This window comes from Plasmodium berghei (assembly GCF_900002375.2).
Source record: "Plasmodium berghei ANKA genome assembly, chromosome: 9".
NCBI classification, from domain to species: domain Eukaryota; phylum Apicomplexa; class Aconoidasida; order Haemosporida; family Plasmodiidae; genus Plasmodium; species Plasmodium berghei.
In genome coordinates, this window is record NC_036167.2 from 820,303 (window position 1) to 847,368 (window position 27,066).

At 22.0% G+C, this 27,066-nt stretch overlaps 10 protein-coding genes across 10 annotated transcripts; 7 read left to right on the top strand and 3 right to left on the bottom strand.

The window, feature by feature from the left end:
• Positions 1 to 496: 496 nt before the first annotated feature.
• Positions 497 to 2,679, top strand: PBANKA_0922500 (kelch domain-containing protein, putative; the record flags this gene model as incomplete). The annotated part of the gene is made up of 4 exons (XM_034564815.1): positions 497 to 1,563; positions 1,668 to 1,753; positions 1,915 to 2,295; positions 2,546 to 2,679. 4 exons carry the CDS (start codon positions 497 to 499, stop codon positions 2,677 to 2,679), a joined length of 1,668 nt encoding a protein of 555 aa, XP_034421575.1.
• A 911-nt stretch (positions 2,680 to 3,590) lies between these two features.
• Positions 3,591 to 5,797, top strand: PBANKA_0922600 (kelch domain-containing protein, putative; the record flags this gene model as incomplete). The annotated part of the gene is made up of 6 exons (XM_034564816.1): positions 3,591 to 3,933; positions 4,137 to 4,400; positions 4,514 to 4,820; positions 4,928 to 5,013; positions 5,122 to 5,323; positions 5,452 to 5,797. 6 exons carry the CDS (start codon positions 3,591 to 3,593, stop codon positions 5,795 to 5,797), a joined length of 1,548 nt encoding a protein of 515 aa, XP_034421576.1.
• Positions 5,798 to 7,002: 1,205 nt separating this feature from the next.
• Positions 7,003 to 7,532, top strand: PBANKA_0922700 (conserved protein, unknown function; the record flags this gene model as incomplete). Its single annotated transcript, XM_034564817.1, has 2 exons — positions 7,003 to 7,085; positions 7,364 to 7,532. 2 exons carry the CDS (start codon positions 7,003 to 7,005, stop codon positions 7,530 to 7,532), a joined length of 252 nt encoding a protein of 83 aa, XP_034421577.1.
• A 1,727-nt stretch (positions 7,533 to 9,259) lies between these two features.
• On the top strand, positions 9,260 to 9,631 carry PBANKA_0922800 (small nuclear ribonucleoprotein Sm D1, putative; the record flags this gene model as incomplete). The annotated part of the gene is made up of 1 exon (XM_034564819.1): positions 9,260 to 9,631. One exon carries the CDS (start codon positions 9,260 to 9,262, stop codon positions 9,629 to 9,631), a length of 372 nt encoding a protein of 123 aa, XP_034421578.1.
• A 1,468-nt stretch (positions 9,632 to 11,099) lies between these two features.
• PBANKA_0922900 (mitochondrial import inner membrane translocase subunit TIM44, putative) lies at positions 11,100 to 12,525 on the top strand (the record flags this gene model as incomplete). Its single annotated transcript, XM_034564820.1, has 2 exons — positions 11,100 to 11,342; positions 11,446 to 12,525. The coding sequence occupies 2 exons, from the start codon at positions 11,100 to 11,102 to the stop codon at positions 12,523 to 12,525; spliced, it is 1,323 nt and encodes a 440-aa protein (XP_034421579.1).
• Positions 12,526 to 13,143: 618 nt separating this feature from the next.
• PBANKA_0923000 (DNA-directed RNA polymerase, putative) lies at positions 13,144 to 17,376 on the bottom strand (the record flags this gene model as incomplete). The annotated part of the gene is made up of 1 exon (XM_034564821.1): positions 13,144 to 17,376. The coding sequence occupies one exon, from the start codon at positions 17,374 to 17,376 to the stop codon at positions 13,144 to 13,146; it is 4,233 nt and encodes a 1,410-aa protein (XP_034421580.1).
• A 1,513-nt stretch (positions 17,377 to 18,889) lies between these two features.
• PBANKA_0923100 (conserved Plasmodium protein, unknown function) lies at positions 18,890 to 20,202 on the top strand (the record flags this gene model as incomplete). Its single annotated transcript, XM_034564822.1, has 4 exons — positions 18,890 to 18,950; positions 19,258 to 19,329; positions 19,530 to 19,742; positions 19,880 to 20,202. The coding sequence occupies 4 exons, from the start codon at positions 18,890 to 18,892 to the stop codon at positions 20,200 to 20,202; spliced, it is 669 nt and encodes a 222-aa protein (XP_034421581.1).
• Positions 20,203 to 21,287: 1,085 nt separating this feature from the next.
• Positions 21,288 to 22,769, bottom strand: PBANKA_0923200 (ATP synthase F0 subunit b-like protein, putative; the record flags this gene model as incomplete). The annotated part of the gene is made up of 1 exon (XM_034564823.1): positions 21,288 to 22,769. One exon carries the CDS (start codon positions 22,767 to 22,769, stop codon positions 21,288 to 21,290), a length of 1,482 nt encoding a protein of 493 aa, XP_034421582.1.
• Positions 22,770 to 23,650: 881 nt separating this feature from the next.
• PBANKA_0923300 (conserved protein, unknown function) lies at positions 23,651 to 25,249 on the top strand (the record flags this gene model as incomplete). Its single annotated transcript, XM_034564824.1, has 7 exons — positions 23,651 to 23,955; positions 24,099 to 24,167; positions 24,311 to 24,404; positions 24,516 to 24,616; positions 24,713 to 24,764; positions 24,901 to 24,972; positions 25,124 to 25,249. 7 exons carry the CDS (start codon positions 23,651 to 23,653, stop codon positions 25,247 to 25,249), a joined length of 819 nt encoding a protein of 272 aa, XP_034421583.1.
• A 648-nt stretch (positions 25,250 to 25,897) lies between these two features.
• PBANKA_0923400 (60S ribosomal protein L35, putative) lies at positions 25,898 to 26,762 on the bottom strand (the record flags this gene model as incomplete). The annotated part of the gene is made up of 4 exons (XM_034564825.1): positions 25,898 to 25,958; positions 26,197 to 26,356; positions 26,495 to 26,645; positions 26,760 to 26,762. The coding sequence occupies 4 exons, from the start codon at positions 26,760 to 26,762 to the stop codon at positions 25,898 to 25,900; spliced, it is 375 nt and encodes a 124-aa protein (XP_034421584.1).
• Between the last annotated feature and the right edge of the window lie 304 nt (positions 26,763 to 27,066).

Genomic DNA, 27,066 nt, shown 5'->3' on the forward strand with positions numbered 1-27,066 from the left:
ATTTTTAAGTTTCATAAAGTTTTATATTTAACTAGAGTGCATGATAAATAGTTGAATGCATGAACAAAAAAAACGCTAAATACATAAATAAGATATAAAACAAATTGACAATAAATTTGTACACAATTTGTATAGAGAATACCATATCGTTAGTACTGTTTAGACAAATAAGATCTAATGAAATAATAAAAAATATTTTTGCACACATAATATTTTATGAATAAAAAAAAAAATATATTTAGTAAAATTTTTATTGTGCTTTAGAAATAATATATAAATTATAATAAATTTGTGCATAATATATATTAAAGGAATAAAAAATAGCTAATTGTGCAAAAAAATTTATGAACAGCAAGGTAAAATTGTATATTTTTTCAATCTGCCTATCTAATTTTATAGTTCGTTGTATAAAAAAAAAGTATACGTATATTAGTTTACTACATAAGTGGCTACCCTCTAAAAGTTAAAATAGCAATAAAAAAATAATATAAACAAAATGGACATGTTAAGCACAGCACCAGACGAAATGAACCATGATGAAATAAGAAACGAGACTTTGCAAGATGGATTAAAACAAAACGAATTTAAAAATGAAGGCATGCGCAATGAAATAAATATAAAGAAGGATGTATCCGATTTGGAAAAGGAAAACAACATTACCCCATCGGTAATTGAGCAAGTTAAAAACGATTTAAAATTAAATTTTGTTGAAAATACAAAAAATGCAGGACCAATAAATGGTGGGAATCATGAAAACAATAAAAACACGCAAAATCGTGAAAATTTAAATGAGCAAACGAAAAATGCAAGAATAGCATTAAACACTGATACAAATAATCAAAATACAATTTCATCAAAAGGATTTTTATCTCCCCCTGCTTTTCATATAACTGAAATTATGCATAATGAAAAATGTTTAAAAAAAACAAAAGGACATATAACAGTAGAAATAAACGGAGATATATGTGTATATGGTGGTATGGAACAAAATGTCTGTATTGACAATTTTGTTAGATATGTACCCGGAATTAATTTATTTGAAAAAATGCGATTAAATTCAGAAGATATACAATATAGAGCTTTTCATTCGGGTAATGTTATAACTGAAGATGATAAGAAATATATTGTTGTATTTGGTGGGATAAATGTTCAAAATTGTATTACTGATGAAACATATAAATTTGATTTTCAAGCAAGAAAATGGGAGCATGTTCAAAATGAATATAAGCCACCTCCAAGATATAAACATGCTTCTTTTAGTTTTGATGATGTATTATATATTCATGGTGGTTTAGACGTAGAAAACCAGTTGTTATCAGATTTATGGTGTCTTTCAAAAAATTCATGGACTCAAACTAAACAAATTGGCACCAAACCAGAACCGAGATATGGTCATAGTTTAATGCTCGCTCCATATGAAAAAGTAAAAATTGTTTTCTTATTTGGTGGAAACAAACAAGGCTTCAATAGTGCTTTATCCGACATTTGGGTGTTTAATATTAATAGTAATTCATGGAATGAGTTGCGCGAATTTTCTGGTTCAAAACCTTGCGCACGATGGGGGTAATAATAAGCACCCCATGAAATGGGTCATTCATATATATATTTACGTATATGAATATACATATGCACTCATTTATGTATTTTATTATTATTTTTATTTATAGTCATTCCGCAGCTTTGATTGACAACGAATGGATGATAATATATGGTGGTTTCACAAATGGCTGGATCGAAAATTATGCCTTATCAGGTAAAAAAAATTAGTTTCAACTCGCCTATGTATATTTTATACTTTAAAAAAAAATACACACATAAACGATGAAAGTTAATGTTTTAATTGTCTTAGTGAATAAAATATATTTTTTCCGTCTTTTCTATGTATTTATTTTATTTTATTTCCTCCTTTTTAAGATATGTATGCAATGAATATATACAATTTTTCATGGTATGAAATTGATATAAGCTCTTCAAAAGTATTTAATCGAGGATATTTTGGATCACTTTGTTTGCTACCCTATAAAAAATCTTTACACGTTTTTGGGGGAACAAATGGTTCAAATGAATGTGCGGATGTCTTCAGTATGTCACCTCTTGCCACATATGCTTCATATAAAGCATTAACTGGTAGAATTGAGCAATTACACACTAAGCTTAAACACATTGATGAAAATGGCAATGAAAATGGTAATGCAAATGTTAGTTTAGCAGAATTCGAATTAAAATTTTCCGAACTAAAAAATGAAGTTAATAATATAAACAATATGATGAGGGCCTTTGAATCGAAATTTGCAGGTAATTGTTATTTTTATTTTTTTGAAAAAAATGGCTATATGTATGCATTCACATGTACATGCTCATAAAAAAAAACAATACAGCTATTTTAGCTAGTTGAATATGCAAACATATTGTGAGTTTATATAGACTCACACTTTAGTGTGTTTTAAAATTTGTGGTGCATATAAAAGAAGAATTCTAAATGGTTATTTTATGTATTGTTTTATGAAATATTTAATTAATGTTTATTATTTTATTGCTTTTGCAGCTCTTGAAAAATTAAATGAGCAGTGTGGAAAGCTTCTTTCAAAAAACATCAATTCGGAAGATTTGGAAAAATTAGAAAAACGTATAATCAAATTGGAATCTTCTAACGCCCTAATGAAACATGATAGTATATAAACCCGTGCGTGTGCAATGACCTCATAATTTATTTCAACAATATATATGCATATATTAGCTTGATCAGCTATTTCGAGGTTTTATTTTGTTGGATTATTCTTAATATTTTTAGTTTTAAAACCAATATAATGTTATATTTTTTGTTGGATATTAATTTAATCCGTTGTAAAATAAAGCATGCAAATAATTCCCATTTAAAAAAAAACTGTTGTAAAATACTACTATGAATGTATTTACCCATTTAATCGCTCATTTATGAATATTTTTGCTACACAAATTATTATTATCATTTATTATTGTCATTTATTTTTATCATATACAATTTATTTTATTCTTTACACACACACACACACAATATTTTCCCTCTTAAGAATAGTACCAAACTAACGATCTATTCTGTTATTATTATTGTCATGATATGCACTTGTTCGCTTTTTAAAATTATTAAATATAAATAAATTATGGAATAAATTATTTTTATCACATATAAACTATATATTTTTAATGGTAATATTAATTTTTAAAATATTTATTTTTTTTTGTATTTGAAGTGTAGAATAAATTTCTAGTAAATTATAAATAATATATACCACGTGTATGTATATATATATATAATATGCGAATATTTCATATTGTATGTTCTCCTAAATAATGGTACAGGGTGCATACACTATTCTATTTCCCCTTTACAATAATAATATAAAAATAAAAAAAATGAATAAAAAATAAAATATTAATTTATGTATTATACATATAATATGTATATGCATATATTTTTATGTTTTTCCATCAAATTTACTTTTTTTCGTTATTTGTATTGCCGTCTTTTACATATACATAATGCCCCCCTCCTTTTTATTATACAATGCTTTCATAAGACAATAGTAATTTAAAAAAAATGCTGAGGAAAAATGACAACTAATAAATTTTTAATCACAAAAACTGAAAATTCGTACATTTCGAAATTCACACACAATGCCATAATATTCGGAGAAAATTTGTTTAATATAATTTCTAATAGTTTTATAAATAATTACGAGGCGTTATATAACAGTCAAGATAATAATATAGAAAATATATCCTTTTGTTCTGAAGTTTTACCTTTTTATTGTAAATCTGAAATAATTCATAACGAAAATATTTTTAATTCTCGATTTGGCCATTCATGTATATTACATAAAAATAATGTTTATATATATGGAGGTAATCAATATGCTGACTGTTGTAACCACAATTTAATTCGATTCAACATTGGTATGTTTTAAAAAAAAAATGAAATAAGCCATAAAATAAAAAATACATTTTTCTTATTATTTATTTTTTAATTATAATAACTTTTTGAGCAATCGGGAAATAGTTATTGTCATATTTGTGTGTACAATTACTTACTACCCTAATTTATGAATATACATATGTGTCTATATATATATTTTTTTTTTTTTTTTGAACTTTCACAGATACTCATATTTTTAAAGTATTAGAAGAGCACAATAAACCTAAATTAAGATATTATGCCACATTAGATTTAATATATTCATCTGAAGATAAAGGGGAATGTTTATTTCTCTTTGGAGGAAAATCAGGAAAATATATTACAAACACTACATTTATGTATAATATAAATAATAACACATGGAATAAAATAAATGTCAAATATTCTCCACCTCCTGTTTTTGGTCATGTGTCATTCAAATATAAGAATATAGTATTTATACATGGAGGTGAGAAAAAAAAATTTATGAAAAAGACAAAAATTAAAATATAATAATTTCATTTATTTTCTAACAAATGTTATCTTTATGAAATATTTAACTATTACATATTTGTTTTTCAGGAAACATGGGAAATCTACAAATAAATAATGATATTTGGAATTATTTCGAACACGAGAAAAAATGGACAAAAATTATAAGTAAGGATGAATATTATAATCAGAAAGTTTGCAAACCAAGTGCTCGATTTTTTCATTCATGTGCTCTTTGTATATCAAATCAAGGGAATGATATAAATGTATATATTTTTGGTGGTTTAAATAATAAAAATAAATGTGTGGACGATATATTTTGGTCTTATTCCCTTAATAATGGAAAATGGAGTAAAATAAAAAATTCATTTGGAAAAATTCCGGCACAAAGATTTGGGTATACAAACAAAAATTGTCTATTTTAATATTTTAATTTATTTATTTACTTTATTTCAGTATATACACATTCCGTTACTTATTATAGAAATTTTTTGTTTTTCATAGTCATAGCTCAATTTTGTTAAACTCTAGATGGTTTTTGCTGTTTGGGGGATACAACTATTCTTGGCATTCCAGATTGGATTTATTGGGTACAAAAAAAAAACATACATTTATGAAAAAAAAAATTAATTTATGCAACCAGTTTATTTTAATACTTTCACATTTTTTTTTTTTTCTTTTTTTTCTTTTTTTTCAAGATATATATGCATATGATATAAACTTAAATACATGGTCGATTTTAAATGTATATGGATTGCCTTTAGTTTCCCATCATTTTTATGGGCATATAACACAAGTTGATGATAGTGGCTATTTTTTTATTTTTGGAGGGTTACGAGATAATAAACCATCATCAAAAGTATATAAATATACACCCCTAATAATAACTCCAGAATTCAAGTAAAAAATAAAACATCCACAATACATAATTATTAATAAAATGAATAATATATATATGTCTATGTACATACAATGATGTGCTTTTTTCCTGTATTGTTAATATTATTTTTATTTATTTTTTTTTGTAGAATTATTATGGACAAAATCGACGAAATAAACAAGAAAATTATTTATTTAGAAGATAATCCAATTTTTTCAATAAGCAAAACGTATGTGAAAGAAATAACTGAAATGCAAAATTATTTAAAAGGAATAAGTTTTACAATTGCAAGATATATACAACTTGTAGACGACCTAAATGAAAAAATAAAAGTTTCGAACAAATTATCCCAAAATAGTTATTCTTACTTGTCAGAAAAATTTGAAAAAAATATTAAATATTATGATTCTTTGGACAAAAGAATTCAAGAATTAGAAAAATTATCATCCTACTCTTTATCAGATCATGATGAAGATGTTGTTAAAGGGACATAGTAGGACAGTTTAAAAAATTCTATTACCAAATTTTAAATTCCTGGTCAGAAAATTATGAAATCAATTATGAAAAATTCAGGAAAAATTGGGATAATATTTAAAAAAATCGCTATGAATGTGTAGAGTTTTTAAAGCAAAAAAGCAATAATATAGATTGAGTAAATAATATAAAATAAACAATATGTCGTGACGTTATAATTAAACTTATTGGCGATAGCGTTCCGATGGAATGTTATTAACTTGATACTAGTAGAAGCAAAAATTAAATGGCTATTGACATAAAAAAAATGTCTAACACACATAGCTTTATATATTTTCTACTAATTTCATTTAAACTTAAATTATTATTATGTTGATATTAATTTTAGTGAATTTCCTACTTTTCATTTTCCTATTATATATGTTCATACTAAATGAAAGAAATTAAAATATGCCTATTATTATACACACAATTTTATAAATGTTTTTATATGTTCTTATCACCATATATAAAGGTAAATATATAATAATTTTTTATTAAATTTATTCAAAACTGGCATTAAAACGATAAAGTAGTATTGTATTTTTTTTTGCTATCCTTTATAAAATATGATATATAATTTTTATCATTTTTTATTTGTATTTACCAAATATATGTCGATCTATATATGTTTATGGGGCTATACCTTTGTTTTGTTTTCATTTTGCGATTTTTCTTTTTTTATGTTAAAACATTGTATATTATTTTATTTAACTTGTTTATTTGGCCGTGTGGCACAATATATTTTTTATAAACTCTTATAATTAAAACTTTAAATAGTTTATTTTTTCCTTTTTTCAAAAATATTTAATATTTTCTAAAACTTTTTATTTATTTTTATGTTATATTATTCCCTTGAAATGCACACCCAAAGAATATATAATTGTGGGGGGATTATTTTCATTATATATGCATAGTTACAATATATATTATTTCATATTTTTTTTACTTATATTTTTTTTTTTTAATGAATACAATTTAAAGCGATGGAATAATTCATTATTTAGCAGATATACACTTACATGAAATTATATATATTCTTATTTTATTGAAAAAACTCTTTAGGAATTATTTGCATAATAATAAATAAATTTACATATTATTGTATATATTTACAGTTAGTGTTTTCCAATTGTATAATTGTTTATATATAATTACTCTTTTTTTTTTTGTGAAATTTGGAAAAATGGTTTTCATTCCTGTTGAGGAAATCTTTAGAATGTTTCCAAAATTTTCTAAAGATAGAGTAACTTTTTTAAGGCGTTATAGGTAAGTATAATAAGAAGGAGAAATGTGAATGCATATATATGTGATTCACATTTTGATAATATGATGTGTGTAAACATGTTTAACTCATTTAAGAGGGTATATTTTAGCTATGATTATTCTTTTTATATATATTTTATGAAATAGTTTTAATATTTGTTTTTTTTTACAAAATTGTAATAAAAAATAAGCATATGACGTGTACTTTGTGTAATATGATTGTTTCTATACATGTATTATATATACATATATTTTACATTTTTTTAATATATTTTTTATAGCTTTTTTAGCTTATTTTTAGGCATAGCTGCTGTATGCAAGGCACACACACCAGATTTTAATCAAATTCAGTTTGAGCCGTCTTTTTTTTACAAAAATCATTTGAATAAACTAAAAAAAAATGGAATAATTGACGAAGAAAAGTACAATAAATGCTTGAATATTCAATAAGTGAATATATATATACATGTATGTATTTTTTAATTTTCTAAAATAATATTTTCAATTCATATAAATAAATAAATTAGTCAATTGAGCGAGCAAAATATATATACACAGTAACGAGATTGTTAATATAATTATATGAAGTTACAATGTTGGAAATTTGATATGGAAACAATTTATGAATTAAGTTTGTAAAAAAAATTATAATATGAGAAAGGGAAAATAAATTGAAGGAATAAATACTTTTTCATATTTTTCCAAAAAAAGTACAATTTGTATATAGACTTGAAAATTGTATATTATCATTATATTTTTTCCGAGATATAAATTATCTTTCGAGTCTATATTTTTTATTTTTTTTGTTTTATTTTTTCCATTTCATCACTTTTTTATGTTATATATTCCAACTATTTATCATTTTATTATTATTGTTATTATTATAATTAACATTTGATGAATATTAAATATTCGTAAAGGTGCATATACAATTTCATCATTACACATTAATCAAACAAGAAATATATTTATAATAATATATATGTTGTAAAAATAAAGCGAAACATATGTCTTTAAAATGAGAAAATAAATTATAGTTACTCTATACAATGGAAACAAAATTGCTATTTTTTTTTCTTAAAATTATGAGTGTTGAATAGTTTAACCTTAAACAATATGCACTAATGTATATTATCAATCCCTTACTATATTTTTTTATAGAATTTGTATAAAAAATTATTAATATAAACCCTTTTCGATAATAAATAAAAACAAAAATATGAGGTATATGATACGTTCTATATATAAAAATGGACGTAAACAAATTATAAGCTTTTCCGTTGTTTACTTTTAAATCGAAAATTATAATATTATTATATATATATATGTTCATATATATATCATAATATTATATAAATCGATATAATATACATTATATATACATGTGTTAAGTTCATCAAATCCGTTTGAACTTATTTATTAGCACTTAATAGAAAAATTATGAAGAATTTTAAGGCATCTCAAAATATTCTCATAGATATATAATATAGTTTCAATATTTTTACCAATTCGCGACTTTATTATATTTTTTTAATTTAATGAAAATTTTATAAATATCATAATGCTTATTTGTATTAGCAGTATATATATATAAACAATACTGATATTAGTAACAAAAAAAATTATATTGTTAAGTTATATAAAGCACAATACGATATCCAAATGTATTAAATGTGATATATACATAATTTTTGTGTATTTAAAAATTATCATGATTTTTTTTTTGTAATTTAATTTAATTTAATCCTTATTAATATTCCCCACAATTGTTATTGTTACTATTGTTCTTTTATTTCGCATTATTGATTTTGTTTCCTACTTTTTGGGATATTAAAAAATATGAACACTTGCTATAAATATATGACAATGTCAGGTAAATTGGAGCAATTTATTAGTAAAAAAAAATAGCGAAAATATAGATCTATCATTCAGTATAAAAAATATGACCGGCAAGGTAAAATTATGTTGAAGAAATCAGGAAACATTTAATCTAATAATTTTTAACCATATTCAAAATAATAGCAAATCATATACAAGTTTAAGTACTTATGTAAACGTATATTATACGCTTATAGATATTACAATATAAACTAATTTGTAAAGAATAAAATATTATAAAAATTTAAAAACATATGAACAAGTGAATTTTTCAATATATATATAGAGAGATAGCTAAAATGAAGTTAGTAACATTTTTAATGAAACTAACCAATGAAAATGTCACGATCGAATTGAAAAATGGAACGCTTATAAGTGGGGTTATAACAGGAGTTGACATAAAAATGAATACACATATGAAAAATGTTAAAGTAGTAATTAAAAATAAAAATGTTGGTGAATATAATGCCAATACAAAACAATTTTTATCGTTAGATCATGTAACTATAAGAGGAAATAATATAAGGTATTATATTTTATCAGACAGTTTACCCCTTGATACATTATTAGTAGATGACACTCCTAAAAATAAAAGTTCAAAGGAAAAATCATTTTCAAACAAAGACAAAGGAAGAGGAAGAGGTCGTGGAAGAAAAGTTCCGAGAAGATAAAAACATATCTTGTATAATGTATATCTATATCTATATATATATATATGCACACATATATGGATACAATTATATATTAATATTACATTCCATAAAGAGTTTTAAGTTCATTAATTCTTAATAAAATAATAGGGAATATGTATGTTAAATATACCATTGCTACTAAATTTATCGTCTTATATCTTTTCAATTAGATTAATGTTTTCTCTTAATCCTTAATAAGTGATTTTTTAAAATTAATTTGTGTGTTACCCTTTTTCCATGGACGTATATAATACATATAAATATATTTATTTTTTCTTTATGCATTTATTTATCTTTAGTTATTACACAAAATAAATGTCGATACCTTTTGTTTTCGACTATTTGGGGTGGTTATATATATTTTTTTTTAAACTTTTTTATTTTATAATTTTTAACCTTTAATTAAACAAAATATTATGCTATATAAGTACATTTTTAGAGACAAAGACCATTTTATTTATATATGTTTAATATGAGAAATAAAAAAAAAATGACGAAAAAATATTTTTGTTAAATGTGAAGAGGCTATACAAAAATCTACAACAGCATATTCGATTTTTATTCCTTCAAAATAAGTCTATATAATATCAATTGGGCGAAAAAAATGAAAAAATATCCGCAATTTTTTTTATATATTATACAATTAACTTATAATATTTTTTAACAGTTAAATTTTTTTTTTTAAATATATATAATATAGTTTTTTGGGGCATTAAAAAGAAAAAAGTATATAATATTATATGCATAAAACATAGTATTACATATTAGCTACAAGTATAAGCGTGTATTTATTTCGCTATTGATATATTTATGTGAAAATTTTTTAATAAATATGATTTAAAATATTTTTAAATTGTATTTTGAGTGTGAAAATATTATATATATATAATTTTTTTGTGCTATTATGATGAATATACCAGTTTATGGAATGTTTTATTATATTAAAAAAAAATAAAAAACACAAAAATAATAGAATAGTGATAGAATAAATTGCATGGGTTAAATATGAATTTTTTAATTCGTATATTTGGCTAATTCTATGGTGAAAATGCTTGAAATTTTATTTTGTAAATTTGGAATAAAATAATTGTAATAACGAATATGCTCATAATATGTGCCTACATTATTTTTAAACATATATAATATAAAAGTTTGGAATGATATATATATATAGAGAGAAATAAATATGTATAGGCTTGATGTTATATAAGTACTATATATATGCGTCTTGCCTTAATATAAGTTTTTTTGTATATATATATATATATAGCATTCCTTTATCTCTATTTTATATATGCGCTTTATTTTCGAATTAATTTTAATTTAAATTATAATTGTCACATATACTTAGCATAGTCCCATATATTTATGTGTATATGACATGTAGTATGTGAAAAATCGTTTTGAAATAACCTAAATTAAAATAAAAAAAAATAAAAAAAATAGAATGACGAATATATTAAATAATGTATTTACAGCCAATATAAAGTTTTGTAAAAATATAAAATATAAACGAGTATTTTCAGGAAAATGTGAAAATAAATATATAAATAAAACTAATAAAATTACCCCCCAAAATGTAATTACAGGTATTAAATTTGATATATATAATGATAGGGCAATTTTCGGTGATTTTCCCAAAAAACACACAAGAAATTTCTCGAGTTTTATGAAAAATGTTATAGAACAGGTAAGTAGTATTCATGAATATGCACACACACATATATATATATATATATACAGGTAAATAGATAAAAAATGATTAATTGATAATTTGAATATACATTTTACAGGTTAAGAAAGATATGAAGGAAAACAAACAATACCAAGAAGCGTTAAAAGAGTTGAAAGAAAAAACTGAAATAGATGATAAAGCTATTAAACTCAAAAAAAAAATCGAAGAAAATATAAATATTTTAAAAAATATAAAAGGAAAAAATGAGCAAGCAATAAAAATAATATATAATGATATTAAAAAATTAGTAACACATTGTTTTGAAAATTATTATATATTCAAGTTAAGTAAAAATCTAAGTGTTCAATTTTTTTCAGGATTAACAAAAATATTATTAATAACAACAGATAAAATAAACGAACTAACAGATAAATGGAATGATAATAATGCTTTTATGAAACTAGACAAATGGAGACAGGAAATGGCAATTAAAAGGTATAAAAAAAAAACAGGTATAAATGAAAAAGATTCGGATAACAAAAATGGGGATGGAAAGGATGCGAATTTAAATGATTCGAACTCTGGAACAGGAAATGAATTAATTTTGGCACATGAATCCGCTTGGGATAAGTTTGGAAGTAAATTAAAAGATATGCCATTCTTAAATAATTTTTTTGAAAACCCAATATTAGGGAAATTATTTGGGGAAACAGAATTAGCTGCTGCATTAAGAATAATGAAAATGGACGATAAAAATTTCAAATTATCAGAACTTATGTATTTATTTGAATTTGTTATATCTAAGCATATTGTTGAATCTTATTTAATTGGAGATGAAGATACACTTAGATTACATTGTGGGGAAGCAGCTTTTAACTCGTTAAATTCAAGTATTAATGAAAGAAAAAAAAAAAAATTATTTTTAGATACAAATGTTTTAATATATAAAAACCATGAACTTAAAGGAGCACAAAGAATGGAGGAAAGCTCTCCTTGGTTTATTTTTACATTCCATACACAACAAATTAATTGTTTAAAAAATAAAGATGATGAAATTGTTGAAGGAAAAATTGATGATATTAGAGAAGTTGTTTATACAATTGCATTATCTAAACATCCAGAACCCGAAACAGAAGGTTTACTATATCCATACATAATTAGAGAATTTGCAATTATTGGTAATACTCCTTCTTGGTGAAAATATTTTTAACATTAAAAAATGGAGAGAAGTATTAATTTTATTTTCTAACATTTATACGATTATCAAATTAATTTTTTAATTTGTCATTATTTATTTATTTTTTTCACGTTTTCAATGTTTTAATTAAATTTACATTAAATGAAAATTATGCCATATAGACGGAATAAATTTTATTTGTTATATCTACATATTTACAAAATAATTATATATTTTTTAATAATTAAAAAATAACTTTAACTTATCATTGATACTTTTGTTTTTTTTATAAATGTTTGTGCATCTTTTTATTTTATCCGTTTGGCATACTAATATCATACATTTTAAATTAACAGTTTTTTTTTTTTTTAACAAAACATCTTAAATATCGAATTGCCATTTTGGCAATTATCTTTAAATATATTTTTTTTTGAGTAGTATATCTCAACATTTGAATAATTTATTCATTTTTTTTTACAACAATTGAAAGATAAAATGTTTAGACTTTTTTTCTTTTCATCCAAGCGAATTTTAATTTGCTTAAAAGTAGGAGCAGCAAAAGTATATAAGCAAAAGCAAGTGCATATATGCATGTGTGTATAGACAAGTGGATATTATTCTCGGGTTTAAGGGGGTGCATTAACTAAAAAAGTATTTGCTATCGCGAACAAGTGATATATCAAGATAACCCTGCTCAGGAGGTGGGGGTATTTTTTCTGCATATTTTCCTAATCTCATTTGGAAGTTTTGATAAATGTTTTCTAAAATAGGTTTATTATATAAAGTAACAAAAGAATCTCTAATAAATTTATTCATAATGTCAACGTTACAAGCATGTGTCCAATATGAATCATGGACAGCAGCAAAACTAAAATTATTTTTTATGAGCATTTTTTCTGCAGTCATAATTAAATGTGAAGCATCTAAAGAATGTACAAAATTTGGAGGGAAACCTAACCTTTGTTTATTTTTATGAAGCAAAGAATTTTTATAAGATGTTACACTAACAGATTGTAATGGTGTATTTACTAAAATTCTAGTTCCTAATCTATATGGTTGTTCACATGGTAAACCAATTGGTGATATCCATGTTATAGGTATATTTAAATCATTTGTTACTTTTGATAAATTATTAAACCATTTTTTTATGATCATAGCTCTTTTAAATATCTCACTTATAGATTCAAATATATAATTAGCTATATATTTAGATAATTCATTAATTGTATTTTTATCAGTATCTTTAGCAATCATGTTTTGAATTTTCCCTTTAACTTGATTTTTTGCACCAATTGATGTAACCCCATAACATATTGTCATTATTGTTTGTTTTACAACTTTCCTTTTTAATAAATTGTATTTGAAACAATAGTTTGCTAATTCTGATTTGTTAAGAAAATTGGTACTTTCATTTTTATTTCCACCATTATCCATGTCATTTTTTATTTTGCTTATAACTATATCTAATACTACTGTATAAATATCTTGAGGTTCATCAGATGGAAGAATATTAACAGCACGCCCACCATCTTTATCTTTTCCTAATGCAGCATAATGCTGTAATCCATTACATGTTCCATCTTGTTGTATTGGCATGTTACTTTTATATTTTGATGGATCAGAGGAATTTAAAGCATTTATTAAATCTATAGAAACAGCTAAAGCTTGCCATGGATTATCTGCTAAACCCCAAAATTCTAAATTTTCAAATGGGTTTTCACTTAATTTTTTAATATTATTAATATTTTGATCAACCCATTCTATTCTTTTTTTAAAGTTTAATTTATCTTTTCCAAAATTATTTGCTAAATGAACTTTTAACCAATATAATCCATTTGGACCTATTTCTTCTCCATTTGAAAAAACTATCAAACTTCTACAAATATCATCGCCCATATGGTGTAAATGAGGAGACAATGGATACATTCTACCACGAAAATCAATATTATGAGGAAAATATATTTGTTCATTTTCTTTGAAAGTTTTTGCTACTGCTAATTTTTGTAAAAAGGTTGGTCTTTCACTTATTAAACATTTGTTTAATCTAGTAATTTCTTCTTTTAATAAATAAAATTTTTTTATTTCTTCATTATTATTATTATTTTTTTTTAAATCAATATTATAAGGTAAATTATAATTTTTATTTAAAGGTATTTTTCCTATCGTTTTCCCATTCATATATGCATATTCAATATAATGTAATATTTCTTTATTTACTTTCCAACCAACATTACCTATTTCGGATACTATATTTTTTATTCTACTCATATTACATACATTTAAATTAAATAAAGGTTTAATATTATATCTAATAAAATTATTTTTTAATAATAACATACCACCTTGATCATTTTCCCATTTTTTAGGTTTACATATCATAGGTAAATAATTTAATGGTACATGTGAATTTATTGCATTATTTAATAAAAAGTTTGCACAACTTTCTCTCATATGTATAACACCATACCAATTATTATTTTTCCATATATATGAATGTACAAATACGGGTATTTCTATTTTATTTTTATCTCTCCTAGATCTATATAATATTATTTCTTTATTTTTTAATTTTTCTTTTTGATTTTTACAAAAATTGTTTTGTTTCACTTTTTTTTCTCCATTTTCTTGTTTCTCTGTTTCGCAAACTTGTTTAACATTGGATTTTTCTTTACTATTGCAATTGTTTATGTTTGTTTCTTTTGAGTTTATTTCACCTGAACAAGTCATATTTTTTTTTTCCATCACCTCTTCATTATGATTTCCTAACTCATTACTGACGTTTATTTTGTGTAAATCCTCATTTGTTATAGCTATTTGATCGTGCGTGCATTTTTTTTTTTTTTTTTTTTTTTCTTCATTTTGATTTTGGCTAGCATTATCAAGAAAATTAGCTAGCTCATTCCCTTTCTTCCATTTATCACGAATAATAAATTTTAGAGAATTAGATTCATGTTCATAATATTCCTGATAATTTAATTCTTTTTTATATTTACAATCTGAGTAAAGATCTTCTCCCTTAGTTTTAGCTGTCTTATGTAAAAATAAATAATATTTATACTCATTTCTATATTCATCCTTGGCTGTATTTATATCTACGTCTATTTTAGCATTATCAATTAACATTTTTAATAAAAGACCTCCGATTGAGGCTTTTTTCATTGAATTCCACTGAACTAATTCAAAGGGTTTATTTAAAAAATTATTACCATCATTATTTGTTTTTTGGCTATTTTGGTAATTTTTTTTTTTTTCAATAGATTTTGTTGCCTCATTAGTATATATTTCTAAGTTATTTTCCAATTGTGTATCAGTATGTTTGTTATTTTTACATGTATTTTCTATATTAGATTTAATATTCTGGTTTTTATTTTCCATATATAGTTTTTCTTTTATTTCATTTAGCATTTTATATTTTTGAAAATGAGAAAAAGAAACATTCGATTTGTTTTTTTTAATAAAATTATATAAAAGGTTATTTTTTTCAAGCAATTGAAAATTTAGTTCATTATTAATTTCTTCTCCAATTTTAATAGCAATATGTGTAAATAAAGATTGATATGGATATTCTTGTTCAAAATGTTTAGATTGAGTAGTTACTTCGTTTGAATATTTTTTTTTTAATGGATTAAATGTATATTGAATTGTCCATTTTACTGTTATAATAGCTAATAATTTTTCTTCTATTAAATCTGGGAATATATTTTTTTTATAATTATTTTTTTTAATATTTTCTTTATAATTAATTATTTTTTTTTCTAATTCATTAACCCAATTTAAATATATTTTACATAAGCCTTGGATTTCTGTAACTTTTTTTAAATCATGCAAATTTGAAACAAATTCTTCAGCTTCTTCAATAGCTTTTTTATAAGATGATCTTTCTATTAATACCTGTCTTCTCATATTTATTATATTATCTTTAACAATATTTTCATAATTAGCAGTTTGATTATGTGCTATTATATTATTGCAATTTTCGAAATTATTTTGGTGATTTCCTTGTATATGTTTTTGTTCTTGATTATTTTGAATAATTGGATAAATGTTATCACCATATATTAGTTTCTTTTTTTCTTTAATCCAGTTTATATCAAATAAATTATTTATATTCATAGGACCAGTTATTTCATTTTTGTCTATTTCCATTTTAACATTAACTTTTTTTATATAATTAAATATTTCCTCACCCCCAACATCACATATTAATAATCCATTTGCCGATAAGTAATCATCAAGATTTTCAAAAAAAAAAATAATATTTTTTTCAATTCCATTAGTATGTTCTTTATCCAATGTATTAATATAGTTTATTATTTTATTTTTATATTTTTCGTCTAAATTTTTTATTTTTTCAACTAAAGTTTCCAATTCTGTTTTAATTTCATTTTGTAGACAATTTTTGGAGGTATAATCTTTTTCAATTAATATTTCTTCTGTTTTTAAATTTTTTACATTTATTTTTTCATCATTAAGATTTTTTTTTTTTTTTTTTTCGTCACTTTTATCATTTTCAATGGATATTAGTATATCTTCTTCATTTTCATAACTGTTACATTTTATTTTGTTCGTTTCATTTTTTGATTTTTCTGATTTATATAATGAAGCTGTCTGATTGTTCTTACCCAATTGATCATTGATTTTGCATTCCTTTTTTTTGTTATAATATTTTACAGGATGTTCATTATTATATATTATATGTATATTAGCTTTTTTTTTTTTTGTTAAGTTAATATTTGAAAAAGAGTTAGACTTAAGATATAGTAAATAATTAGTAGCTCTTTCTTTTTTTTTTAACAAAAATATAAACCCAATGTTACTATGAAAATGTGTGAATTTGTTAATCAGGTTTTTGGAAATAATATTTGTTTTCATTGATAATAAAAAAAAAAAAATATATATACATATATGTATATATATAATAAATTTTATAGGAATATAAAAAGGTAGTAACGTATTTATAACGTTGTGAATAAACAAAAAAAGAGACACTAATTTAACCTTGAACAAAAAAAATGGCTAGCTACCTTTTTTTTTTAACAACTCTCTAAATTATTGAAAGTTATAGTTTTTCTACTAAACAATATTATGTGTGTACTTTTTATTACATATTTTTCTTTTGTATTATTTTCAAACAGATTTGGAATTCATTTTGATATATATATTTTTGATACATAGAAAATGGATTATATAATATATACACAAATTATATTTTACAATTTTGTATTTTTGATTTTATTTATTTTTAATCTAATATAGCAAATGCAATGCGCATTTTACTTTTGTAAATCTGGATATGTTAACTCCCACATATTTAATTTATTTTTCAAAAAAACTATGGAAATATTTTATATTTATAAAAATTGTAAATAATAAGTTACATGCATTTTATCCATATATAAAGGATGTCGTTTGTATTTCTATGTATATAATATAGTATTACAAAAATGGAATAAAATAAGCAAATTTTCAAATAAAATAATACTTGTTTTGTATGAAAAATTGTTTATACAAACTTAAAATGATGCGTATAGTTATTGTATTTTCAAAAGGATTAAAAAATGTTTAAACAAATCAGAGTTCAAATCGAAATATATGAAAAAAAAAACAACGGGGAAAACTAAATTTTAAATTGCCAAAAAAAAATTATATACATGCATTCCCATGCAAAGCAAAACTTGTTGTGTTAATAATTATTTCATAAAAAATTACAATTAATTTTAAAGTAAAACAAACTAAGGTTATTATATTTTTATTTGCATATTATTGATAAAATATATGAAAGATAATACTAACAAAATATGACGAAATCATGTTATTCCTCTATTTTTCAATTCATAATATTTCTCCAATTTTTCCCAAAAAAATATAGTCTTTCTTTTGTTTAAATGTATGCATATATACATACATCTTTATATATATATAGTGAATATTGTGGAATGGGCATATAAAATGTTGATAACATATTAGTTGGATGGGAGGGATAAAGCCATGAATTGTTATTTTTCGTGCTAAACATAATTGGTATAAAATTTGATACACATATTTATATATTGATAAATATTTTTATCTATTTTGTTTATTTCTTTCTATTATGTTCTATAGAATGCACATGCATATCCACTCCGATTTGTTATGGTCGAGTATTCTATTTCATGTATTCATTTATTTTATAATTTTTATTTTGACAATTGCATATTCCAAAAAGTAATAAAGAAAAAAATTTACAAATTTTGTAAATTTGAATACTGTTCAAAGAAAATGTGTAATTAAAATAAAAATATTTGTGAAAAAAAAATAAAGAAATTATATATTTTATGCAACAGTTTTTAAAAAACCAAATACTGAATAAAGTTTATGCATTATATAAAAAATAAAAACAGATAGAATGAAAATTAAAAAAATAAAATTTATTGTTTTAAGACCAAAAGACGTTCCGCAATATTTAGGTAAGAAAAAATAAATAAAGTCAAATCATATATATGATACACAATTCCCATATACATATACATTTGTATATGTATGCATTTTTACAATTTTTGATTTATCTTATCATCTTTCTATTTCTTATTTATATTAATGAAATAACAACTTTATATAGTTTTATTTCTATATGTTTTTTTAAAATATATTTAAAATGTTACTAAAAAAGAAAGAATGTTTGTTTTATATCATTTACACAGTAGACTAGAATGCGGCAGATGGTTATGTTTTTATTAAGTTAATTTATTCTTCATTTTACATTTTTTACAACAGAAATAGACATCAATTGTAACGACCAAATTAAAAACATAAAGAACAAATATTTTGAAGAATATATAAAAAATGGTAAATACTTTTTATTTTTAAAATTCTGAAAATTATGTTTTTCCTACCATTTTTATAAATACAAAGAAATAAATCTCTATTTATTTATATAAGTCTGTATACATTTTTTATTACTATTAAATATAATTGTTTTTTTTTTGATGTTTTGAATATGCTTTAATTTTTTCTTGTTTATTATTATACTTAATCACATTTTGTAGACTTAAATGTTAGATTTATATATATGGGGAAAATACTAGACGATGTTAAGAAATTAGAGGATTACATAAATTTTTATTATAAAGATTTATTTTCAAATAATTCAAATTTAATAAATAAAGATAATAAAAATATTTCTAGCAAATTCAAAGAGAGGTGTATACCCATTATCATTCATGTCAAAATCACGGAAAAGCCGCTAATGCCAAAAAATGGTAATTTAAAAAAAAAGTAGATAATTAAAAGTTTGAATAGTCCAATTAAACTTATTTTTTTTTTCATTTTAAATTATATGGGAAAATATAAAAATAATTATTTGTTAATTTTTTTACTTTTTTTTTTTTTTAATTAGACATCTTTGGCAATAAGCCAATAAATGGGATACTATCCAAGCTAGCGCTATTGACATTCGTTTCTTTGCTTTGGGTGTACAGATTTAATTATGTAGATGGATTTCCCATATTTTGTTTGATAGTTTTAATTATATTTACAATTTTTATAACAGCAACTTTGCTTTATGGATATATAATTTTATTTTTTCAAATATTATTCAAAATATTTATTACCGTATTTTATAAAATAAAAGAATATACTATACGTTTATATACATATATTAGTGAAAAAGCAAAAGGGTTTTTATTAATTAGAAGCATTACAAATAATAATCCCAATTAAAAAAAATATTCTTTATATAAAATGTTCACTATTCCATTGCACAATTATCATATTATTTTATGAGCAAATATGAATTTCACTTATTCGTATATTGAATGGTTAATTTTTATGTAAATTTTTATTTTTTTTTCGTTTCAATTGCTGCATATTATTTCAAAGTATGCAAATATGAAACGTATAATGAAAAACAACAATAAATTATATTCAAAGTAATGAATGCATATGTGCATATTCTCATATGCATGAATTTGTTTGTGATTTATTTTATATTATATCATTATTTTACACTATTGTCATTTTACATTTTTTTGTTCCTTTTTATTTCATCATATCAAAGAAAAAAAACTACAAACATTGGAGATCTATATACCGATTTGAACTTTTAACTTATTGATTTTATCTTTATTTTATTTTTTTACTTTGGATAATCGCTATTTGTTTTCTTCATTTGAGCAATCTATTTATTCATCTTATCATTTTTTAATAAATTATTAGATGCGTTAATTTTTGTCATTTTATTGTATTTACATACAAATTGAATGTTTATAGACACAAAAATAAAGATCAATTGAAGAATCAAAAAAATAATATTAAGTTGGGGTAGTTTGATCATAGACAAGCCGTTTTTAATAATTTTTCATTTTTTTTTAATTTAAAATAAAACAACTAAAAGTTATGATATAATAATTCAAGCGATTGCTTGCAATAAGTCAATTTATAAAAAAATCAAAAAAACTTGTAAAAAATTATAAAAAGTTATAAAACTGTTAATGAATAAGTTGAAAATAAAACAATGAAGATATAGCAAAGGGTGATCATCTCTTAACGTGATAAAAATCTGGATCTACAAAATTCGAAAAACACGTGAAATAACCCAAATTGCTGAATTTCCAATTTTATGTGTGCATAATTTGATGTACACTATAAATATGATATTGTCTATAAAGACATATTTACTTAAACATTTTTTACATATGTATATACACACAGAAATGTATGTATATATAAGCTGTTATTTGGATAGTTTATTGTGTTAGGTATAATTTATCGTTATATAGCATGTATGTGTGCATATAATAAATAAATCATTGGAAAGATTTCAAGAAAGAAACAAGTTTTTTTTGGTGGAATATTTTATTTGATTGTTGTATAATAAAATTGATGTTTTCAGTTAAATTTTTAGATTCATTATCTTTATGAATTATTAATGGTATATCATTGTCATTTACATAAAAACCAAATCTATTATTTATGGTAGTGTATAATTTGATAAGATTGTCATAATCCTCTTTATTTAATTTATTAATGTCAAAATTACATTTTGCAATAATATTTTTAATAGCATTAACTTCATCTTTGCGTACTACAAACTGATTTAAATATTCTTTTTTTTTTAGCTCATATTGATTAAGTATATTTTTAACAATAGGATTATTATTATTTTCGTTTTTAACAAAATTTATTTGTGTTTTAACATAACTAACTAATGTATCATTATTTGTATTATTTTGAATATTATTTATACTATCATTTAATACAGCATTGTAAAAATTCTGATCATTCTGAACATGCTCATATGTTTTTTTAATAATTTCTGTAACTAGTATATTTTTTAGTGAATTTTTATATTGCTGTTCAGAATTATATATTTCATTTAATTTTTTTTCCAAATGTTCATGTATGTTTTTTTTATTTTCATTAATAAAAGCTTTTCTATAATATTTGATTAACACATTACAATACTCTTTAAAATGTTTTAAATGGGAACTGCATTCTGTGTCTTTTGAAAAAAGTTTTAACTGATTATAAATTATATCTTCTGCTAATAATTTATTTTGGATATTTTGTTCTATCATTAAATTTTTTTCTTTATTTAAAAAGTTCCATATATCTTTATAAAAATAAGAAGCTAGCATATAAAATACAGAAAAAAATGGAATAGTTTTTGAAAGGAACCAAGCATTACTTAATACTACATTATTTAAGCCAAAATACAGAAACACGAATATTAAACCATATGATGATAACATATTTTTTTCTTTAAAATATTTTAAATGAAATAAAGTTTCTGGATTTTCACTTCTTTTTTTTAAACAAAATTTATATACATCTTCTTCATTTAAATCAAATAATACTGATATTTCAGGATAATGAAATTGATAATTATTATTAAATGCTAAGTCTAATGCATTTGTTTCCTTTTTTGTATATCCATTTATGAACATTAAATGTATTAACTCTTCTTTTGTTAAATATACATCCTTTTCTATTGTTAATCCATTTTCACACCTTTTTGCGAATTCAACAAAATCATTATTACGATTTTCTAGCGATGTTATTAATTTTAAATATCTTAAAAATATTGGAATTTTTTTTGTAAATACATATAAGTCTTCTTTATTGGGGCTTGATAAATATAAATCGTCATATTTTACATTATCTATATATGGTAAACTTATTCGATATTTTGTATATACATATTCCTTTAGCATTCCTTTCCCATTATTTGTATAATATCTTTTGGTCATTCCTAGACCGACTTTTATCCCATTTTTTATTTTAATCATATTTTATCACTTAAATTGATATCAAAGGGGAAGATTAATTATATATATATGTGTGCATTCAATATGGATGCATAATTTATGTGTGCAACTTTAGCTTTGGCTGTTGACCAGAATACATCCATATATACTAATGTGACAATTCCCCTTTTTCAGTATATATATATATTAATAATGAATAAAACAAAGATAATTTTTTAAGCAATTTTAAATAGTGTATTTTGGAAAAATATATATCCTCAATATGCACATAAGAAATACAACTATGTGCATGTATTCTTCTCTATATATATACACTTATTTTGATATAAACAAATTAAAAGCTTTTCCTTAATTTATCTTTTACCTAGTTTGGAAAAGAATTATATTATTTAAAAAAAATTTATGTTTTCATTTTAAAAGCGTTTTTCAAATGTACGTATTAAAACATGGGACTATTCTTTTATGTTTTTAATTTCATAGGCCTTGTTTTTTTGTTTTTTATTTTTTCTTATTTGGTATGTTTAAATTTTGTTCCATAGTATGCAAAATAATATTATTTTTCTATAAGCATATTGAAAGTATGCATATATAAATGTATAATATAATTTTGTAATAATATATTTTTTTACTTTTTTTATCACTATTTGTTTGCACTATTTTTGTGCATTTACAATGTGTTTAAGTAAGCTTATTTTTGTTAATCTATTTTTTTTTTTTTTTTGAAAATTTGTTTACAATTTACATTTTCTTCCTTTTGATAGTGTGTGTATATCTTAGGAGGATTTTTTATAAGAACAATTTCGATTTGTATTTAATATATTAGTATAGTGAAATTTGGATATATATACAAGAAATTGTGTAATAATTATATTAAAAATATAGAGAGGAAAAAAAAGAAAAATATGAAAATCGTTGTGTTTGATCTTGTGTTTATTATTATATTTCACTTTCAATCAAAAGTTCAATCAATATATAATAAGAAAAATACTAGTTTGCCTTTATTTATAACAAGTGAAATAAACAAAAAAACAGTTCAAAGAAAAACACAAAATAAAAACTTTAAAACATATATATGGGGATATCCTATATATGATGATTCACCTTTTAAATTAAAAAGGCCAAAAGTATATCCTAATTTTGAATATGGAGAATTAAGAAAATCACAAGACTTTGATTATGTTATTAGTACCAATATAAGTCAAAATAAGTAAAACTACATAACTCTACTTTTACATGAAAAATTTAATAAAATAAAGATCAAGAATGTGGACTTGTATATTTTATTTTAGTAGTACATTCTGCTTTATTTAGGTTCATATCGTATTTTTTTTTTTTTTTTTTATATAATAGCTATCAAATTCCAGATGTTGGGTATTTATATAATGTAGATGAAATGGGTACAGGAAGAACGGATGATGTGTAAATACAAAAAAGAGTATACATATATCATATTTTTATTCTTATAATAATAAAACCATAAATCTTTTCGTGAATATATAGATTTGTTTTTTAATAAGTAATAATGATTGCATTATTTATAATACTTTTTTTTTTTTTTAAAGGCATACACCTATTGAAATGGTCTTTGGTGGGGATATTGATATGAAAGAAGTTGAAAAAATAAAAACCGTTTTGAATGTGTTTGATCAAGGAAATGTATGATATCAAAACCATATATTAAACAATTTACCATAAATAAAAAAATATATATGTTATATATTTAGGATCTTATTTTACTTTCTTTATTATTTTATTTTATTTTTTAAGGGAATGGGTATTTGTACATTAATGGGAGCCAAAAGGGGTCACTTCGCTTTTAAGTACAATGGCTATCTTTGTCATTTTCATGGGATTAAAAGTTATTTAAAGTAGAAAAGGAAAATTTTAATTTAATTATATTTTTTCCCACTTTTTTAACGACTTCACTGTGTATTCGCATATTTATATATTGTTTATTTCATTAGGTTCTTAATTAATAGACACTACCCTGGGGCCAAAGTAACTATGATTAGTGAAGTACGTTTAGGAAATTTTTTACGTTATATTTTTGGATATTCATGTGTTTTATTTTGAAATATTTATGTGTTTTATTTTGAAATGTTTATGTGTTTTATTTTGAAATGTTTATGCGCTTTGTTTTTTTTTTGTTCAGCATTGGATAGACCCAATAGATGAAGCCGTTTGTGTTAGACATAGTAATATCCCCTTTTCAAAAATAGGGCATGTAAGTTTAGCTTTTTTTTTTGATATTTTTGGGGTATTTTTTGGTATTATTTTGCCTGCTCGTATGTATAGTTGCAAATACTCATATTGCTAATTAGTAAAATATATATATGCACACATATATGCTCATTTTTTATTTCCCCTGTTTTCAGCAAAGAAAATTACTATTTAATAAATACGATTACATATACGAAAATGATAAAAATAAAAGGATATATAAGGCAGAAAACAAAAGCAACGTATGGGCATTTTATAACGACCCTCAAATGCTAACATAAAGACAACATTGTTATATTTAGTAAAATTAATTATTTTTTTTGTTTTTTTATGTTTTATTAATCATATATCCATAAATTTAAAAAAATATGATTTTCGTATTTTGAATCCCGTATAATAAAATACTTAAATATTTATCTTGATTATATGTACATTGGTATATAGCAAGGAATATATTTTTGTTGTTTTGTTATTTTTGCAAGAATATTTTATTTTTTTGTTTTTAGCTAGATTAACTAGCCATTGCAAACTTGTTTACTCGACTAGCCATAAAGATATATGTTTTTTTTTTGATATAAACTTAAAAAAATGTTTGAGAATTTTATACTTATCATTATTATATTCCTATTATTCAAGGAATGTCGTTGTAATAAACAAAAAAGACTTTTCTTTAAGACTTGAATAAAATTAATTTTATTGTCGTTATTTTTATTATTTTATAATTTTAGCATACTTTATATTATATTATTTTTCATCTTTTGGTTGTTTAAAAAGTTATTGTTTTTATATGCATTGTTAATAAAAAAATATGTATAAATATATAAAAAAAATAATAAAATAAATTACTATATAATGTATTATAGAATACACCGTGTACCGTTATAAACACAACATGCAATGATATATGTAATTTTTGTTATTTAATACGCTTAGTTTTTCTTTACTAAAAGGTATTTTCTTTTGGGAAAATTGGTGAGTCGCTTTTTTGTTCTAAAAAATGAAAATATATATGTATATATATGCAAATAAATTATGAACAAGGAGTGGTAAAATACGATACATGTTCATAAATAAAAATACATATAATTAGACATGGATCTACATTATAATCTTCACATAATATGAAGAATATAATTTAAATAAATCAAGATAATCATTAAGTATTTATATTTCACATATTTTATTAACTTATTTTTACAATTATATATTAATGTGTTTATCTTTTTACCTTAAGCTCATAGCGGATTTTTGTTTCTTAGTTAATTCTAATCTCTTTTTTTTTGTTAATTTATTTTTTAAGTTATATGGTTTGAATTTTTTGTTCTTATATAATTTCCTCAACTCCAGTTTTCTTTTTTGGTTGTATACTGTTAAAACTCTGGCGACATCTTTAGGAAAAGAAAAGAAAGAAATACGAATATAGAGATATACTAATTAATATGTAAAGTATATAAAAGATAAATACTTATTTAAAAGAAAAAAAATTAATGATAAAACATTTTTATTGTAATAAGCTCATATATTACTTTTTCGAACGATGTGGATTTTAGAGTTTTTTGCCGAGTTCCCTATTGCTTTACTTATTCTCAATCCGCTCAATTCCTTTTTATATTCTTCGAGCTTTTCTAATAATTCTTTTTTTTTTAGGGATCGTAATTGAAAAGCTTTAATGTTACTCTATAAAATAATGTAAACATTTGACATATAAAATATAGTACATAAAAATATAGTTTATTTGTTTGTTTATTTTCCCAAATGGGAGTATATTTTTTGCAGTTTTTTTCTATTTACCATTTTTGATGATTATAGATATTATGATAATTTTTTATTTTGTTCCTTTTACAATTTTGTTAAATATTTAATTTAAAAAAATAAATCAAATAATTATTTAAATTTAAATAAATGCTTAAAATATGTATCATAAAAAAAATTATTCATATTTTCAATTTAATTATTTTTTTAATTAAAAAAAAATCAGAAATATGAACTTGCGTATTATTATTATATTATATATTGTGTATGTATATTAATAATATATACATGCCTTTATTGTATAAGCATTACTTATTGTATAGCATTTGTTTATTTCTGAACTCTG